Source organism: Macrotis lagotis, chromosome 3, assembly GCF_037893015.1.
Source record: "Macrotis lagotis isolate mMagLag1 chromosome 3, bilby.v1.9.chrom.fasta, whole genome shotgun sequence".
NCBI lineage: Eukaryota > Metazoa > Chordata > Mammalia > Peramelemorphia > Peramelidae > Macrotis > Macrotis lagotis.
The window spans coordinates 21424050-21441399 of NC_133660.1; the positions used below are offsets into that span (position 1 = coordinate 21424050).

A 17350-nucleotide genomic window follows, 5' to 3' on the forward strand; every position below is an offset into this window, starting at 1 on the left:
AAGAATGATGAAGACTAAAAATTTCATTCAGAAATGATCGCTGGATGATAAGCTCATGAGGTTTAGAGTTGAAAAGGCCTTCAAAATTATCTAATGTCATTTTACAGACCAATGAAGCTTTAATGAGTTGGCCACAGCCACTTAAAGAGTAAAAGCAATAAACCCAAAGAGTCCGGCCATTGGGATAAAAACTCCCTCTTTGATAAAAATTGCTGGGATAATTGGTAGTTAGTATGGAAGAAACTTAGATTAGACCAACACCTCACACCCTTTACCAAGATAAGATACAAATGGTTACAGGACATAGACATAAAAAACAATACTACAAGCAAATTAGAAGATCAAGGACTAGTCTACCTGTCAGATCTATGGAAAGGGGAGCAGTTTATGACTAAGGAAGAGTTGGAGAACATCACCAAAAACCAGTTAGATGATTTTGATTACATTAAATTAAAATGCTTTTGCACAGATAAAAACCAATGTAACCAAGATCAAAAGAAATGTAGTAAATTGGGAAACAATCTTTACAACTAATGATTCTGACAAAGGACTCATTTCTAAAATATACAGAGAACTGAGTCATATTTTTAAAACAAAAAGCCATTCCCCAATTGACAAATGGTCAAAGGATATGCAAAGGCAATTTACAGATGAGGAAATCAAAGCAATCCATAGCCATATGAAAAAATGCTCTAAATCACTAATTATTAGAGAAATGCAAATTAAAGCTTCTCTGAGGTACCACCTCACACCTCTCAGATTGGCCAATATGAAGAAGGATAATGATCATTGTTGGAAGGGTTGTGGGAAATCTGGGACACTACTACACTGTTGGTGGAGCTGTGAACTCATCCAACCCTTCTGGAGAGCTATTTGGAACTATGCCCAAAGGGCAACAAAAATGTGCATACCCTTTGACCCAGCAATACTACTACTGGGTCTATACCCTGAAGAGATGATGAAAAAGGGTAAAAACATTACTTGTACAAAAATATTTATAGCAGCCCTGTTTGTGGTAGCAAAGAATTGGAAATCAAGTAAATGTCCTTCAATTGGGGAATGGCTTAGCAAACTGTGGTATATGTATGTCATGGAACACTATTGTTCTATTAGAAACCAGGAGGGATGGGATTTCAGGGAAGCCTGGAGGGATTTGCATGAACTGATGCTGAGTGAGATGAGCAGAACCAGAAAAACACTGTACACCCTAACAGCAACATGGGAATGATGTTCAAGCTTGAAGGACTTGCTCATTCCATCAGTGCAACAATTGGGAACAATATTGGGCTGTCTGCAATGGAGAATACCATCTGTACCCAGAGAAGGAGCTGTGGAGTTTGAACAACGTGCAAGGACTATTCCCTTTAATTTAGAAAAAAACATATCTTATTGTCTGATCTTGTTACCTCTTAGACTTCTCTTCTTTAAGGATATTTCTCTCTCATCACACCCAATTTGGATCAAGGTACAACATGGAAACAAAGTAAAGACTGACAGAGTGCTTTCCGTGGGGGGGGGGGGGGGAGCAAGATTGGGGGGAAAATTGTGACACGCAAATAATACCTTTAATAAAAATAAATTGAAAAAAAGTAAAAGCAGAATTCCAAGAAAAGAAAGTCTTCTAAAGTTTTGTCCACCATACTTATCTTCAACCAAGGAGGGGGAAGAAGGAATCACAAACAAGTAGGAATTACAAGCCAAGAACATCAGAGAGCTCCTAACCACTTCTCAAAGATTCCCTTCCCTGCAATGAGAGGAATCAATGGAATCAGAGATTTATAGCTTGGAAGGACTTAAGAGATGGTTTATTTCAAACTTATTATTTTACTTCTCAGGAAACTGAAGCCCAGAGAGCTCTGAAACTAAATTCAAAGATCCAAGATCACCATAGCCGGTAATAATGCCAGTATTCAAATGTCTTGTGATTCTTAAAGTTCTTACCACAGTCCCATCCTGGTGGTCAATCCATATTCCACCATTGATTCAAAGTAACCTCATTCCCAGAAGTTTTACCAAAGGAAGGGGGTCTTTTGTCATCTCATTTCTGCTAGACTCTTCCCATTCCTCAATGGTATGTGAGTCAGCCCTTTCAAGAGAGTTTGATCTTAATTTCTTATGGTGAACTTAGTGAAGTTCAGGGTGAGGAGAACAGAATATTGTTAATTTCTTCAAGGTGGGAAATAGATTTCTGAAACCTTTTTTTCAAAAGGGGATGGACAAAGTTGGTACATGAAGTTTTTAAATAACAACTCAAAAGTCAGTTTATAGATGAATGGATGAAAAAATCTTTATTAAGCACTTAGGTAATGTGAACTGTGCTAAGAGTTGAGAACACACACAGAAAAAAGACAAATGGTTGCCCTCAAGGAGTTCACAGTCTTTTTGGAGAAGACAACATACATAGAGTGTGGCTGCTAGGCAGAGGGCATCAAGATATCTGTACCACCAACATGGTGAAGGAAGCCTGGGACTGAGTTAGAATGAACAGGATTCTCGAACTCCCTCCATTAGAGGTAGGGAGAGATGAACCCTTACTGGGGAGGGAAGAATCAAATAGATTGGGGCAAGGAGGAGGGAAGTCCTGTTTGGCACCAGCTGTAGCCCTTAGACCCCCTTGGGGTTTGGGGAGATGGGGCAAAGCCCTTCCTTTCTTTCCTTCAATAACATGTAACTAGAGGCACAGAGTAGAATGGCCTGGACTGGTGTAGCCACAACCATGGTGCTAGGAAGATTCTCAAGAATGTGGCATACATTTTATTTGTACTAGTTACTGGCAACTTTCTGCTGCTCTCTATGAAAGACTACTTTCTGAGCTGTGCACAAAAGGCCAACACCCCCTCTTTTCTTCACTGGCATCCAGCTATGGGATGAGCTTCTGGGGGCCTCTAGCACCTCAAGTTCTCTCTCACCTTGTGCAGACATAAAGTGAGGAGTGTCTGACTCTGCTACTGTTGAAAGATCGTGGTCCTGGCAACACCAGTGTCTTCCTCCCCCAACACAGATCCACATAAAGCCCTGTGCAATGGTTTTGCTGTTACTTCTTTCCTGCCTTGGGTAAAGGGAATACTGAAGACAGGATGGGTGAGGTTAGAAGACCTTATGAACTCCAGCAAAGATCTTGGTACTGCAATCCATGCCAAGGTTGGCAGAGGGCCAGCATAGGTTGGATGAGCCTCCAGGACCCAGATCCTCCATAAGTTAAGCCCAGAGTGAAGATGGCAGATCTGATAAGTAAGAGATGAACCCAGTTCTTTGTCCATGCTGCATTCAGAAGTGAATCTGATATTCTAGATTAAGCTCTACCAACTAATTCAATTATCTAGCTATGGGAAAGTCAAGTTGTAGCAAACACCAGTGGGCCTGGAGCTAGAGGATATGGGGACAAATCTTGGCTGTGCTGCTCTGGTTGGGGGGGTGCAGGGGGGAGCCAGGAGCAGAGGACTCCTGTGGCTCACTCTCCCTACTCATCACTGGGTCTTGAAGGGTCATGGGTTCAGAGGTGGAAGGACCTCGGAGATGAGCTCATCCAATCCCTTCATTTATTAGAGAAGGAAATCAAGACCAGAGTTTGCTCTGAGAGGCAAGGCAACTTGTCCAATACCACAGAAGCCATGAGTGGCACAGCCTACCTGCTTTCCTGTACTGTGTAGGAGGCCTCACATCTCTTTCAGCTCTAAATCCTGGGATACTCTGGGGCCAGAAAACTCAAAGGCACAATCTTCTAGCTTCACCAAGGGTGTATAATGTAGGGATTAACAATAACAGACATTCCTGTAACATTTTAAAGTTAACATACATGAGCTTATCTGACACAACATTATGAATTATTATTATTCCCAATCAATAGATGAAGAACCAGAGGGCTAGAGAGGTTGGTGAGGGTCTTCAGAAGCATTATTTGGTCCCAGAATTTCCTGATTCTGGATCCGGTGTTCTTTGTCCTGACAGTTTGAAGAGAATCTCAGGTCCTCAATTTGGCTAATAATATAAATCACTCCCCTTACATAGAGCTTGAAGGTTGGTTAAGACAGACTGGGAGCAGACTTAGCCTGGCTACCTAAATAATAGTGATGGGACTTCGCAGGACTAGGACCTCATGCCTTTCTTTCGTGCTTGAATTACGGAAAGGCTGTTCCTAGAGTCCATGAAATGGTCTTTTTGAGGGTAGGAACAACTGACACCAAATGTAAAACATTTCCTCATGCCATCTGCCCCAGGCACTGAAATGGGCACTGCCCACTGATGTGGATCTCCAGATAAAGGCAGCAGCAATTTAATCTATCCACTTAAAGTGGATCAAATGAATGCCTACAAGAAATACTTTTTTAAAATATAAAAATATAAGGATGACCTCTAAGAGTAATTCATGGGAATTATTTGATAAGGGGTCATTGTAAATACTGCACCAATTAATTCCTATCCTGGAGGAGAAGTCAACAAAACCACTTTCTTCTCATTATGGACTTTACATGTTATTAAGGCAATCTAGAAAGCAGCATCCCCACACCACGAGGCCAACAACATCCACTCTTGGCTCCCGTCTGGGCAGGGTCTATGGCGATGATGCACAGTAGTTCTAAATCAAGGGTCCTGAGGGCTTTCTGAGGTCAGTCTTTGAACACCAGGTTCCAGAACTCCTGTGTGGTGAAATTCTGATTTCTTTCCACCAGCTGCCGCAAGGCTCGAGCTTCCTTCTTGGATTGCTCAAAACTTGGGATCCACATCTCCCGCAGAGAGGTCCACTGCAGAGCTGGGATGGGGAAGGCAAATGCCTGGGGTTTAGGGCAGCTCAAGTGTCTCACATCTGCAGTCCATGTCTTAGGGAGGAAGCCCTAGAGTGGAGGAGAAGGAAGAGAGAGACACATGATAAAGAAGCCCAATGGAAGGGTCAGCTACCTACAGAAGGAAGCCTTCTCTCCCCCACCCCCCTCAATCTTAGGGTTCAGACTTTGTGAAGAGCCAAAAAGAGCTAAACCAAGAGCTATATGAGTCTGTAAGATATGAAAGAAAGCTTTCTGGAACAGGAAATCTTAGGGTTAGACTTTAATGTAGATATCTTCATTTCCACATCAAAACCAGGTTTCATGAATTCTGAGGTGGTCATTTAACAATATGTTATGGTGCAACCACCAACAAAAATCCAGTATAAATACCAACAAAATTCAGAAAAAAAAGACACAAAAGAAGAAAATCATAATCTTTTTTAGATATAAATAAGAAATATATTCAAAAGGGAACACAGAAACAAACAGTATATTTTGTTTATATATACTTATAAATTATTATTCATGACTTTTATATACTATGGTATATAGTGATATATATTTTATATGTATTTACATAGAAATCTGCACATATACTCATACATTTTATCAAATTACAAGTAGCATTTGAGGGTTTATACATACATATTTTGATTTTTTCTTGATTGTTTTCGGTGACTGGAATAATTAAGTTAAAAATAAAGCTTAGACAAATTATAAAAAGGTCACAGATCTCAAACTTGAAGACTAGCCCATCATTTTGCAGAAAAGAAATGGAACTAAGAGACTTGGGATCTGAAGCCAGAGAGCACACGTGTCTTCTAATGCATTGCTTTTTAAAAAATCAATTAGCCCCAACATTTGATGTCTACACATTTGGGTGACTCCACTAGTGATGGTCCATCCACAAGGACAGATAATTTCCAAGGAGCTAACTGTAATCAAGGAAGGTAAAAGGACTTGTCTAAGATCACACAGCTAGTAAATGTCAAATCTGAACCCAGGTGAAGACCAAGCTTGACATGTTCTCTTCTACACATTGCCTTGAGGGAGATAGACTTACCGTAAATATATGCCAGGTTTGCAAAAAAGCTTTCCATGCATGGGACTTTTCACAGAGTACATTTTTTATCTCCTCTGATTTTCTCAATAGGACCAAGACTAGAAGTCTCCATCTTTTAGCCACATTTTACAAATGGAGAAATTCAGACTCAGGAGTAGAAAGAAATGACTTATCCATAATGATACATGGCAAAGTCTGAGCTTGAATCCAGGTCACAGAACCCAGTCCTCTTTATTAAGCACCTACTGAATGTTGGGGGACAGCATTCACCGAGTCATGAGTTCCTGCTCTCACTAAGCTCACAGAGAGATATAATTTATTTATTACATAGTCTATTAAAATTAGAAAGCCAAAAGCTATATGAGAGAAAGAGGGAGAAGGCTCTCAGTCAAAAGTTGCCAGAAGCCTCTCCTTCTCTCTCCAGTCAGGGTTACATGGTGATAATTGCATCAAAACCAGAGCCTTGGAGATGCTGCTGCCACAAAGGAGCTGACCTTAGGAGCTGCCACAGGTCCTGCACTGTCACAATGAGTCAGCAGAGAAGTCCCGTTGTATAGAATAAGATGGACAGTATCATTGATTGTGATTACAGTGAGCTGGAGCCATCTGATCACTAACAAAAGACATCTTTTGTAAAGCACTAGTTGCTAGAGCTTCCAAGTCAAATAAACAGCAAATAAACAAAAGAGGAAAAGTAACAAAACTAACAGAGTGCTTACTGGCATCCTAGAAATGATGCTACTCAGAACCAGTCCAACATGAAAATATCTGCACTGTGAGGAGAATGTTCAGAAGTCTATTGTGTGCATATTTATTCACTTTTTCGTTAAATGTTAACTTGTTTAGCATGAGTTTCTTGAGTGTTTTCTCTCTCTCTGTCTTGAGCTATAGAGACTGTAATCATTCTAATTCTCAGGCTGAGTTAGAGTTTACAAGTTGTAAATTTAAAGAGAACTCACCAGGCCTTGTTGGAACATGTGATGAGTATCAAGAAACCATCTTGCAGTGGAACAGAATTATTTTTTTTCCCTTTTTGAAAGATCTTTCTTTTTAATGCTAGCTTCCTTCCATGTTTACAGAAATTCAGTTTGAAAGGAAAAATATTAAGTGTTTCAAAATGACAGAAAAGTTTAAGTCTCAAGAACATTCATGGTGTTGGTCTGGACTTAAAACTGCTGGGTTGTGTCAATGGTTTAGTTTTTCCTGCTGTTGATAATAGCTTGAGGAGTGGCTGTTGAGAAAATTGTTCTTACAGATCCCGTGTTAAACATGCTTTACATGAAATCAAAATTACTAGAAGACTCAATCATGGTGTCACTGTGAAAGTATTTGAAATTCTTGGTCCCAGGGGAAGATGATGTTCTCTGACAGAACTGAGTAGTGTTTACATTATTCAGGAGTACATGGAGACAGATTTGGCTAATCTGCTAGAGCAAGGCCCTTTATTGGAGAAGCATGTAGCTGCTACATGGGCTCAAGTATGTTAATTCTGCAAATGTACTGCACAGAGCTCTCAAACCAGCTAATCTTTTTTTATTAATACTGAAGATCTGGTACTAAAAATAGGTGATTTTGTTCTTGCCTGCATCATGGATCCCCACTGTTCCCATAAGGGCCATCTTTCTGAAGGACTGGTTACTAAATGGTACAGATTTCCATGACTTTTACTTTCTCCTAAAACTATAATAAAGTCATTGACATGTGGGCTGGAGGATGCATCTTTATTGTTTTGCTGACTAGGAAAACTTTCTTTGCAGGTGCATATGAACTTGAACAGAAACAGTTGATTCTAGAATCTATTCCTGCTGTACATGAGGAAGATGACAGGAGTTTCTCAGTGTCATCCTGATTTACATAAAAAAAATTATATGAAGGAGTCACACAAACCCTTAATTCAGCTGCTTCCAGGAATTAGTCATGAAGCACTGGACTTCTTGGAGCAAATTTTGACAGTTAGTCCCCATGGATGGAAGAAGCTCTGTCCCATTTTTATATGAGCATTTTTTTCCTTTTCAATGGATGACCCAATGTCAAACCATTCTTTTTACATTAAAGATGAAACTGATATTTTGCTCATGGATGAAACTCAAAGTCACATTTATAATCGGGAGAAGTACCATGAATGTCAATTTTCTGTCCATGATTGGCCTATTTGCAATAATTTTGATACTGAAAAAAGTCCAGTATGATCCAAGAACTCTTTCTGATGTCATTGATGAAGAGGAAGTACAAGTAGAACCTCAAAAACATTTGGATGGAGATTATGAAACATATTTGAAGAATCCTTCCTTTGAAACTCATTTTGCCTACTGAGTTTTGTTGGCAGTATCCAGATCATCATGAAAATAAGTACTGTGATCTGAAATGTAGCCATGCAAAACGGAAGTCATCATCATATCTAGATAACTTAGTTTGGAAAGGGAGTGAAATTAACCATTACTATGGACCCAAACTTAATATAGAATTTTCTAATTGGAAAGAACAAAGCAAAAAAAAAAAATCTGATGAGAAAGGTAAGTCAAAATGTGAATGGAATGGATTGGTTATAGCTCAAATATCTCTTAAGGAAGCATCACAGCAACTGGTTGGGAAAAAAAGGGGGAGAAGAATGAGGATTTGACTTTGATTCCTTTATTCAAAAACAATTCAACTTAGTTTACAACATGAGTCTACTGATGCTGTTGATGAATTAAATAACTAGAATAGCTCAGTGTCCCCACCAGAATTGAAAAGTTTGATGTCAATCAGAAAGCCAGGAAAAACAGGAAAAAGGAATGGCAAATTTTGGTTCCATTATTAGTTCTGTATCAGGGGCGGCTAGGTGGTGCAGTGGATAAAGCACCGGCCCTGGAGTCAGGAGTACCTGGGTTCAAATCCAGTCCCAGACACTTAATAATTAACTAGCTGTGTGGCCTTGGGCAAGCCACTTAACCCCATTTGCCTTGCAAAAACCTAAAAAAAAAGAAAAGTTCTGTACCAATCTTCTTGAGATTGCCAATTTGTGAGTGGTGAGTAAGAATGTTATCTCATAGATCAGTTTTGTTGTGAAGTAATAAAGGATGAATAAAAAGGAGTAAAAACACTTATACCAGTTACTTGAACAAGTTCTTGAGTAGGAAAGAAGACACTGAAATACTAGAAACTGAGCCAGCAGAGGATGGCAATTTGGAGGGAAAAGAGAAAATGAGGAGGGTTTTCTTAATCATAGTAGGAAATTGCTCTTATAAACAGCTTGAGTCTATAGACATCCCACAGTTTCAAAGTCCAGTTGGTTCACCACTTAAATCAAGAGGCCACATTAATATCTTCTGCTTTGAAATACCCCACCCCAGATTCCCCATAAAATATACGACAGCATTCAGAAATAGCTGAACTAAAACACTCAGCAGACAGTTCTTTCTGTAATAATGGTATGTGTTTTGTCTTTTTTATTACTAGTATGAGTCATGTTTTACTTGAATCAGATGATGTCATATTAGTATGGATTTCATTAGTTCTCGGTTTTGAAAATCCAGAATTACTTTTGTTTAATATTTATTTATTCTCATTTTGTATACATAATGTTTTTATACATTAATAAAATATTCTTATTTAAGAGTAAACAAACTGTGCCCTCCCCCCAAAAATATAGACTCGCTTGAGCTATAAAGGGGAGAGAAAAAAATTAAAATTAAAAAAATAATAGTAATAATTGTAGGTATGGCCAGGTGGCACAGTGGATGGAGCACTAGCCCTGGAGCCAGGAGCATCCAAGCCCATATCTGGCCCCATACACCCAACAATCACCCAACTGTGTGACATGCAAGCCACCCCAAACCCACTACCCTGCAAAAACCAAATAAAGAAAAAAAAAAGACCCAAAATGAAATAGTAATAATAGTAGGGGCATCTGGGTGGCAGACAGAGCACTGGCGCTTGAGCCAGGAGCACCCACAGCTGGGTCCAAATCCAGCCTCAGACACCCAATGATCACCCTGATATGCAGTCCCAGGCAGGCCACCCAGCCCCATTTGCCCTGCAACCCCCCAAAATAATAATAATAAAAAATGTGCTTCAGTCTTTGTTCCAACACCAACAACTATGTCATGGGTGGATCACATTCTTTATAATAAGTCCATCACAAAAGTTACTTCCATATTTTTCCACCATTGCCATTGCTGATCGCAACTCCCTCCTTTCGTATTTCTCCACTACCATGTACTATATTTTCTCTCTCCTTTCACTCTGACTCTGCTGTAGGGTAGCTGAGTAGCACAGCAGACAGATCCCTGGCCCAGAAGCCCTGAGCCCACATACCACCTCTCCCTGAGCCCACATACCACCTCTTAGTCCCAGCATCCACCTGGCCCTATGGTCCCAGACAGGCCATCCAATCCCAGCCCCTTGCAAGAAGTAAAAAAAGAAAATGTGTTATATCTGACCACTCTCCCCCCATGGTCCATCCTCTCCTCTTTCATTCACATCCCCACCCCTTCCCCCTGTCCACCCCCTCTCCTTTTTATTTCAGATGCCTATACCCCATTGAGTATATATATGCTGTTATCTCTCCTAGCCACCTCTGATGAGAGCAAAGATTTCTTCATTCCCCTTTGCCTTCCCCCCTTCCACATCATTGCAATAGCTCATTGTAATAAAGAAAAATCTTATTATATGAAATACCTTGGCCTATTCCCCCTCTCCTTTTTCTTTCTCCCATTACATCTCCTTTTTTTCTATTGACTCCATTTTTACACCATATTTTATCTTCAAATTCAGCTTTCTCCTGTGCTTCATCTATAAAAGCTCCTTCTACCTGCTCTGTTAATTGAGAAGGTTCATATGAGTATCATCAGTGTCATTTTTCTATACAGGAATACATGCAGTTCATCATCATTAAGTCCCTCATATTTTCCCCTTCTCCTCCAATCTCTATGCTTCACCTGAGTCCTATATTTGAAGATCAAACCTTCTGTTCAGCTCTGGCCATTCCAACAGGAACATTTGAAATTCCCCTGGTTCATTGAAAGTCCATCCTTTTCCCTGGAATAGGACATTCATTTTGGCTGGGTATTTGATTCTTAGTTACATTCTAAACTCTTTTGCCTTCCGGTATATTCCAAGCCCTACGAGCTTTTAATGTAGTTGCTGCTAAGTCCTGTGAGATGCTGATTGCAGCTCCACGGTATTTGAATTGTGTCCTTCTGGCTGCTTGTAATATTTTCTCTTTGACTTGGGAGTTCTGTAACTTGGCTATAACATTCCTGGGGGTTGGTTTTTTGGGATCTCTTTCTTGGGGGGATCTGTGGATTCTCTCCATTCCTATTTTGCCCTCTGCTTCTAGAATATCAGGGCAATTTTCCCGTAGTAATTCTTTGAAAATGATGTCAAGACTCTTTTCCTGACCATGACTTTCAGGTATTCCAATAATTTTAAAATTATCTTTCCTAAGTCTGTTTTCCATATCAGTTGTTTTTTCAATGAGATGTTTCACATTTTCTTCTAATTTTTCATTCTTTTGGTTTTGAAGTATTGAGTCCTGATTTCTCGTAAATTCATCAATCTCCCTGAGTTCTATTCTGTTTAAAGGATTTGTTTTCCTCAGAGAGCTTTCTTATCTCTTTTTACATCTGGTCAATTCTGTTTTTTAAAGCATTCTTATCCTCAATAACTTTTTGAATTGTTTTATCCATTTGACCTAAGCTGGTTTTTAGCATGCTATTTTCTTCAGCATTTTTTGATTTCCTTGACTAAGCTGCAGACTTCATTTTCATGTTTTTCCTGCATCTCTCTTATTTCTTTTCCCAGTTTTTCTTCTAACTCCCTCATTTGATTTTCAAAATCTTTTTTGAGCTCTGTCATAGCCTGAACCCAATTTCTGTTTTTCTTGGAGTCTTTAGATGCAGGAGCTTGTGCTTCCTCATCTTCAGATTGAGTGTTTTGATCCTTATTGGGCTCACAGGAAAAATATTTCTCAATGGTATTCCTCTTTTTTCTCTGCTTGCTAATTTTCCCAGCCTAAGCCTGTTTTGGGGGTGCTTCCTGAGCTTTTGGGACACTCCCATAAGAATCACAGTGTGTGTGAGGCTCTGTCCTCCCTCCTGGTCTGTGAATGACCATAAGCGCCCCCCCATGGGGCTGTGATGGGGGGGGGAATGGGGCTGCTGCGATCAGATCTGAATGTGGTCAGAACCCCAGTGTCCTGTTTCAGAGCTCAGCAGTCTCTCTTCACTTCCCTCCCTAGGTTCAATAGGCTCATGCCCTGGGGGCTCCTGCTTACTGGCTCCTCTTGCTTCTGTTTCCTGGATCTGGACTGCCTTGGCCAAGCTGCTTGCTGTGTGCCCTGAGGGCTGGAATTCATGTGCTTGTTCTGTGGAGGTATCCCTCCCTCCCCCCAAGTTGTGCCCAGTGCTCCCCTAGGCATAGATCAGGAGGCTCCCTGGGGCTGCCTCTGGGAGGCTGAAGTTCTTTCGCTCTGGCGGACCACTCCAACCCTGGGGAGCAGAGCCTTTCTGCTCTTTTCCAGGTTACCTTGAGTAGGAGAACTGCCTCACTGGGTCCCTCGTGGGTTCTGTCTCTCGAAAATTTAGTTAGAGTCCTAAGTTTATAAGTTTTATGGGAGAGCGCCTAAGAGAGGATCCTCTCTTGTCACCATCTTGGCCCCACCCAGAATTGCTTTCTATACATGAAATAGTTTCCATTTTGAATTGGCATTTCACTTGCACATAAAGTAAAGAATAAGCAAAATAAGGCAATGCAGGAGGAGGCAAAAGAAATGCACTGAGTCAAGTAATAGCATTCTCTCAGTAAGACAGTGATCTGTTTTACAGGAAAAAAAAATCTTGCCTTGAAATTTACACAGTGAAATTGCATGAAAATATCTATTTTTTTCCTAAAACATTTTTCATGTATGAATATTTTCAAGTTTTTCATAGTGTACATACTTCTTAAAAGACATGATACCAACAGCAAGTAAAAATGAATGCTGAATATGGTACACATGTTTTATCTACCTCAAGGTAAAAGAAGTATGTGGCAAAACATCCATAGTATTTCACAATATGCACTTCTAGTTAGCCAATGTTATTATAGTAATTTTGTAATCATTCCCTGTTTATAAATGTTCTGGCATGCATTCTTTACAGTGAAGTAATATTTATTTTAGTATATGTTCTATATTTAATTATAGAAAGTTAATATAGTTTTTTCAAGTTTATTTGCAAATAGAGTATTTTTCATTTGGCACCGCAGTTTGTTGCCTATCTAGCTGAACAGTATAATGTCAGCTTGTTCTGAGGCTCTCTACGTACTCAATTTACTTAAGTGTTCATTTTAAGTAAAGTGCTCCCTGTACAGAAATTTGATTTTGGAGGTGCTTGATCTATCTGTAAAGAAAAATGAGCAATTACTTTATTACAAAATGCTCCTAGAAGTCTTGAGTTTATTTTTTTTTAAATTGTCAATGTTAGATTTGTGGGCATGGACATAATTAAGATATATCATTATTGTAGGTTAGAAGTCGTATATGGTAAGGTATTTTTTGTATTTACTGTATTTTTTAGGCTTTATTTTTTGCAAGGCAATGGGGTTAAGTGGCTTGCCCAAAGTCACACAGTACTGTGTTTTTTTAAATAGTTTTTCTTTTTTTTATTTTATTTATTGAAGGCAATTAAGTGTCTAAAGAGATTTGAACTTAGATCCTCCTGACTCTAGGGCCGTTGCTCTATCCACTGCGCCACCTAGCTGCCCCTTACTGTATGTTTTTACTGAATGATCTATTCCCCATCACAAAGCAAGCATGAATAAAATTAGGTTAAATCTAGCATGTGGCATCTCAGACTCTTGAAAATTCATTTCCTCTGGGAGCAGCTAGGTGGCACAGTAGATAGAGCAACGGCCCTGAAGTCAGGAGTACTTGAGTTCAAATCCAACCTCAGACACTTAATGACCTAGCTATTTGGCCTTGGGCAAGTGACTTAACCCCATTTGCCTTGCAAAAACTAAACTCTGAGTCTCACACCTGCCAGATTGACAACCACTAAGACAATAAAGGTAGCATCTTTATTACTACCCAAATTAAGAATAGGAATAACTGGATTTTTCCTAAAGCCACAAGAAAGGTCTGGTACATGAGGCGGCTAGGTGGCACAGTGGATAGAAGAGCACTGACCCTGGAGTCAGGAGTACTTGAGTTCAAATCTAGCCTCAGAGGCTTCATAATTACCTAGCTGTGTGGCCTTGGGCAAGACACTTAACCCCACTGCCTTGCAAAAAAAAAAAAAACAAAGGAAAGGTCTGGTACATCTATTGTTCCTCTTGATAAATAACCCAATGTACCTTAAAGAAAAGTATGTACTTTGTTTTAGCATTGCAGCAATCCTCTATTGTCTTCAGCACTATTATCAACAGTGAGCTGTAAATTGCTTCAGAAGAGTTGTGTAATTTGCAAAGAAAACCTGGTCCTCAATTTTCTTTTGAGTAAAATGCTTGAGGAGGACCTCCTGTGAGCTGCACCCTCTCTCTAAACTTACAAGTGCTTCAGAAGGCATGCCTAAGTAGGCAACCCTGGTGTCTGCAGAGAGAAGGCACTTCCCTCTTTGGTTCATTCTATGCAAAATGAATGGTCACTAAGGTCTCTTCTAGTTCTTACATTCTATGTACTAAGGTCTTTTCAGCTGTAAGTTTTAAGTAAGAGTGAGTGAGGGCATCAAGATATGCCACAAAATTCTGAAGACAGAACTGAGTGATCCAAAGAGGTGAAATCCATTCAGTAGTTTCAATGATATGATCTTAGAGATGTGAAGTAAGAAGACAGAATTCCTGCTGCCATCTACCTTATTCTAGTTTCTTTCCCTATGAATGCTGCCATATTCTGGATGATTGCAGAGTGACAGAGGATGCTAGGTCCTCCCCATCCATAAGCATTTATGAAGGGCTTCTTTGGCACAGAACCCCAATGCTGGCTAGGAGGTGAGGATACAAGGGCAAGGACAAAGCAGGAGACAAAGAGTTTACTCTCCAATGGGGACACACAGTAATGATAATCACTACAGCCCGTTAAGGCATGCCAACCACTTGCACAAGACCATTTTGTGAAAGATGTCACCATCCCATTGGACAGATAAAGACACTGAGACAGACAGTGGCAAAGTGACTTGCCTAGAGCCCTAACTAGTGAACATCTGACCCCATCTCCCCGACTTCAGGATTAGTGCTCTCTTTACTGCACCCCCTGGGAGGCTATAAATGCATATACTGTCTAGATACAATTCTACATAAATATATATATATATATATATATATATATATATATATATATATATATATATGCATATGTGTACATGGGCACTGCTCTGTGTGTATGCATGGAAGAACTATAGCACAGCCAACAGGAAATGAAAGAGCACTGAAGGAGAAGGAAGGATAGGGTTTTTCATTGAAGGAGATCTCCATCTTTTTGGATGCCTCTTCTTCCTTGCAGATGTCTCTCCAGTAGCTGCTGAGGCTCCCAAAAATCTGCTTTCTGGTCTGCTGGTATGACCAGCAACCTCCCAGGTGACAGAATGTCAGAACTGGAAAGGCCCTCTGAGGAGCTATCTGATCCCTGCCAGCAGCCCCAACAGCTCCCCCCGCCCCCCACCAAGGCAGCCTGCTCCCTTTTTGGTCATTTCATTCTTGGGAAGGTTTTCCTGCTTTAGTCCTATCAAGGTGAATGCTTTGGACATTGCCTGCTTCTAGTTCTGCCATTGGTGCCAAGGAGAAGAGATTTTTTGTCCTATACGAAAGCTGCCTTTTGAACGTCTGATTAAAACTACTGTTCCACGTCACACTGTTCCCTCCCCCTAAATCATACCTTTTCCAGAATAAGTACACTACTTCCTAAAGCAATCCTCTAGGATCCTCCCCACCCTGGCTTCCTTCTCATTTCTTCCTTCTCATGCCATGTCCATCTAGAAATATGGCATCCGGATCTCAACACCATACTCCACAAGGTCATAGGTCACAGACTGACAGCTACATCAGCTGCAGTCCAGTGAGGACAAAGGATTTGTCTCAGCTCCCCCAGTCAGGAAGAGCCAGAGCCAAGCATCCCCTAAGTCCAAATGGAGTCACCTTCTCATCAGATCTCACTGCCTCTCCTGGTGTCCTGGATCCAAGGCAGTTCAGGGCTACATTAAGTTTTGTTGTCAACTATGTCACAGCAGTCATGTCATCCTGGAGAAATGAGTGGGGCTCTCTCATTTTCAGCTATATTGTAGAAACAGTGACACTTGCCATACATAGCCCAAAAGTTGTTAGGAAGAAAGCAAACAACTTTTAAGGTACTCCATAAATGTGAGCCATTGGTGATGCACTGAGCTTAGGGACAGTAATTTCATTGATAACGGGAACTCCCTCCACAAACACAGATCAGTATGTTCTTCTGCACGCCTTCCAGAGCCCTAAGTGCTGAGGTAACTTGCCTGGTGACATAATGCCAGGACTCATTCTTAGCAAGATAAGCATCCCCGAACCCCCTCCGCTTTTTTGCACAAACAGAAGGGCCCATCTCCCCAGTTCTCCACAAGCTTACCTTCTCCTGCAGCCTGATGTTTTCCCACACTTTGTTACACACCATGCATTCAAAGGCATCAATGTAGTTGTCCTGGGTGACGTCCTGCACGCCCCACCTGCGCTCCTTCAGGGCCATGAGAAGCCGGTGGTTGGAGATCTCCCCCTTCAGCTTCCATTCTATGTAAGCCTCGTATTCTTTGTCATCATTATCCAGTTGCTTAATAAAGCCTGCCAGCTCCCGAGGGTGAGAAAACCTAGCTACCAGAACCGCACTTTTGTTGCTGGGAAGCCAATCAGTGATGCTGGGAGAGCCATAGTACACGGGAACTACACCTAGTTTCAGAGGTCGCCAGAACTTCTCGGTGATATAGTCATCACAGACTGCATTCTCAAATGCAAGGATGAACTTGTACTGGGCAAGGATCCGATAGAAGCCATCGTCCTCCATGGAAGCTGGGTTGCTCAGCTGTGGAGGGAGCTCCCGGTTCCGCAGACACTCGCCGTAAGAGTCCACACGGATGTGGCTCATCAGCTCCCGCACATAGCTGTCTCGGTCTGAGGGCGGGTCACAGTCCGACTGTACATATACTAGAGGAGCCAGGCGCTGTCTCAGGCTGTTTTTGGTATGCAAAGGAAGCATGTATCTAAGTGACTTCAGAGCATCCACGCCTTCCAGGTACTGAGTGGTTAATGGCAAGTGGGAATGGCGGCTGAAGGTAGCCGTGTGGTTAAACAAAGTGATGACAGGCTCGTGGAAGAGCTTGTAGTTGTTTTTAGGAGACTCTTCATGAAAGAGCGCCCAGTCATGGTGAACCTTCCGGGGCAGAGGCAAGCTGTCTATACTAAAATCAGTCCCTGGAATAGACAAGCAGCGAATATTACAATCTTAGCTATGGAGGGGATTTTGGAGAGCTCCTCCCAAACCACTATACTCATGGTTAAACTACACAAAAAATGTTGGCGTTTCATACTCTAGTTGTTCCAACCTACTCTT

The 17350-nt window shown here is 41.0% G+C and overlaps 1 protein-coding gene and 1 pseudogene across 1 annotated transcript in view; one reads left to right on the forward strand and one right to left on the reverse strand.

The window, feature by feature from the left end:
• Positions 1–2269: 2269 nt before the first annotated feature.
• The window catches only part of LOC141517359 (GDP-fucose protein O-fucosyltransferase 3-like), a 35800-nt gene continuing 20719 nt past the window's right edge, over positions 2270–17350 (reverse strand). The window contains exons 4-5 of the mRNA XM_074228307.1: positions 16376–17211; positions 2270–4832 (exon numbers count right to left, since the gene is read on the reverse strand). Of these exons, the coding sequence (XP_074084408.1) occupies positions 4608–4832; positions 16376–17211 (1061 nt within the window). The 3' untranslated portion in view covers positions 2270–4607. The remainder of the gene's footprint in view (positions 4833–16375; positions 17212–17350) is intronic.
• LOC141517117 (mitogen-activated protein kinase 6 pseudogene) lies at positions 4864–7823 on the forward strand (annotated as a pseudogene).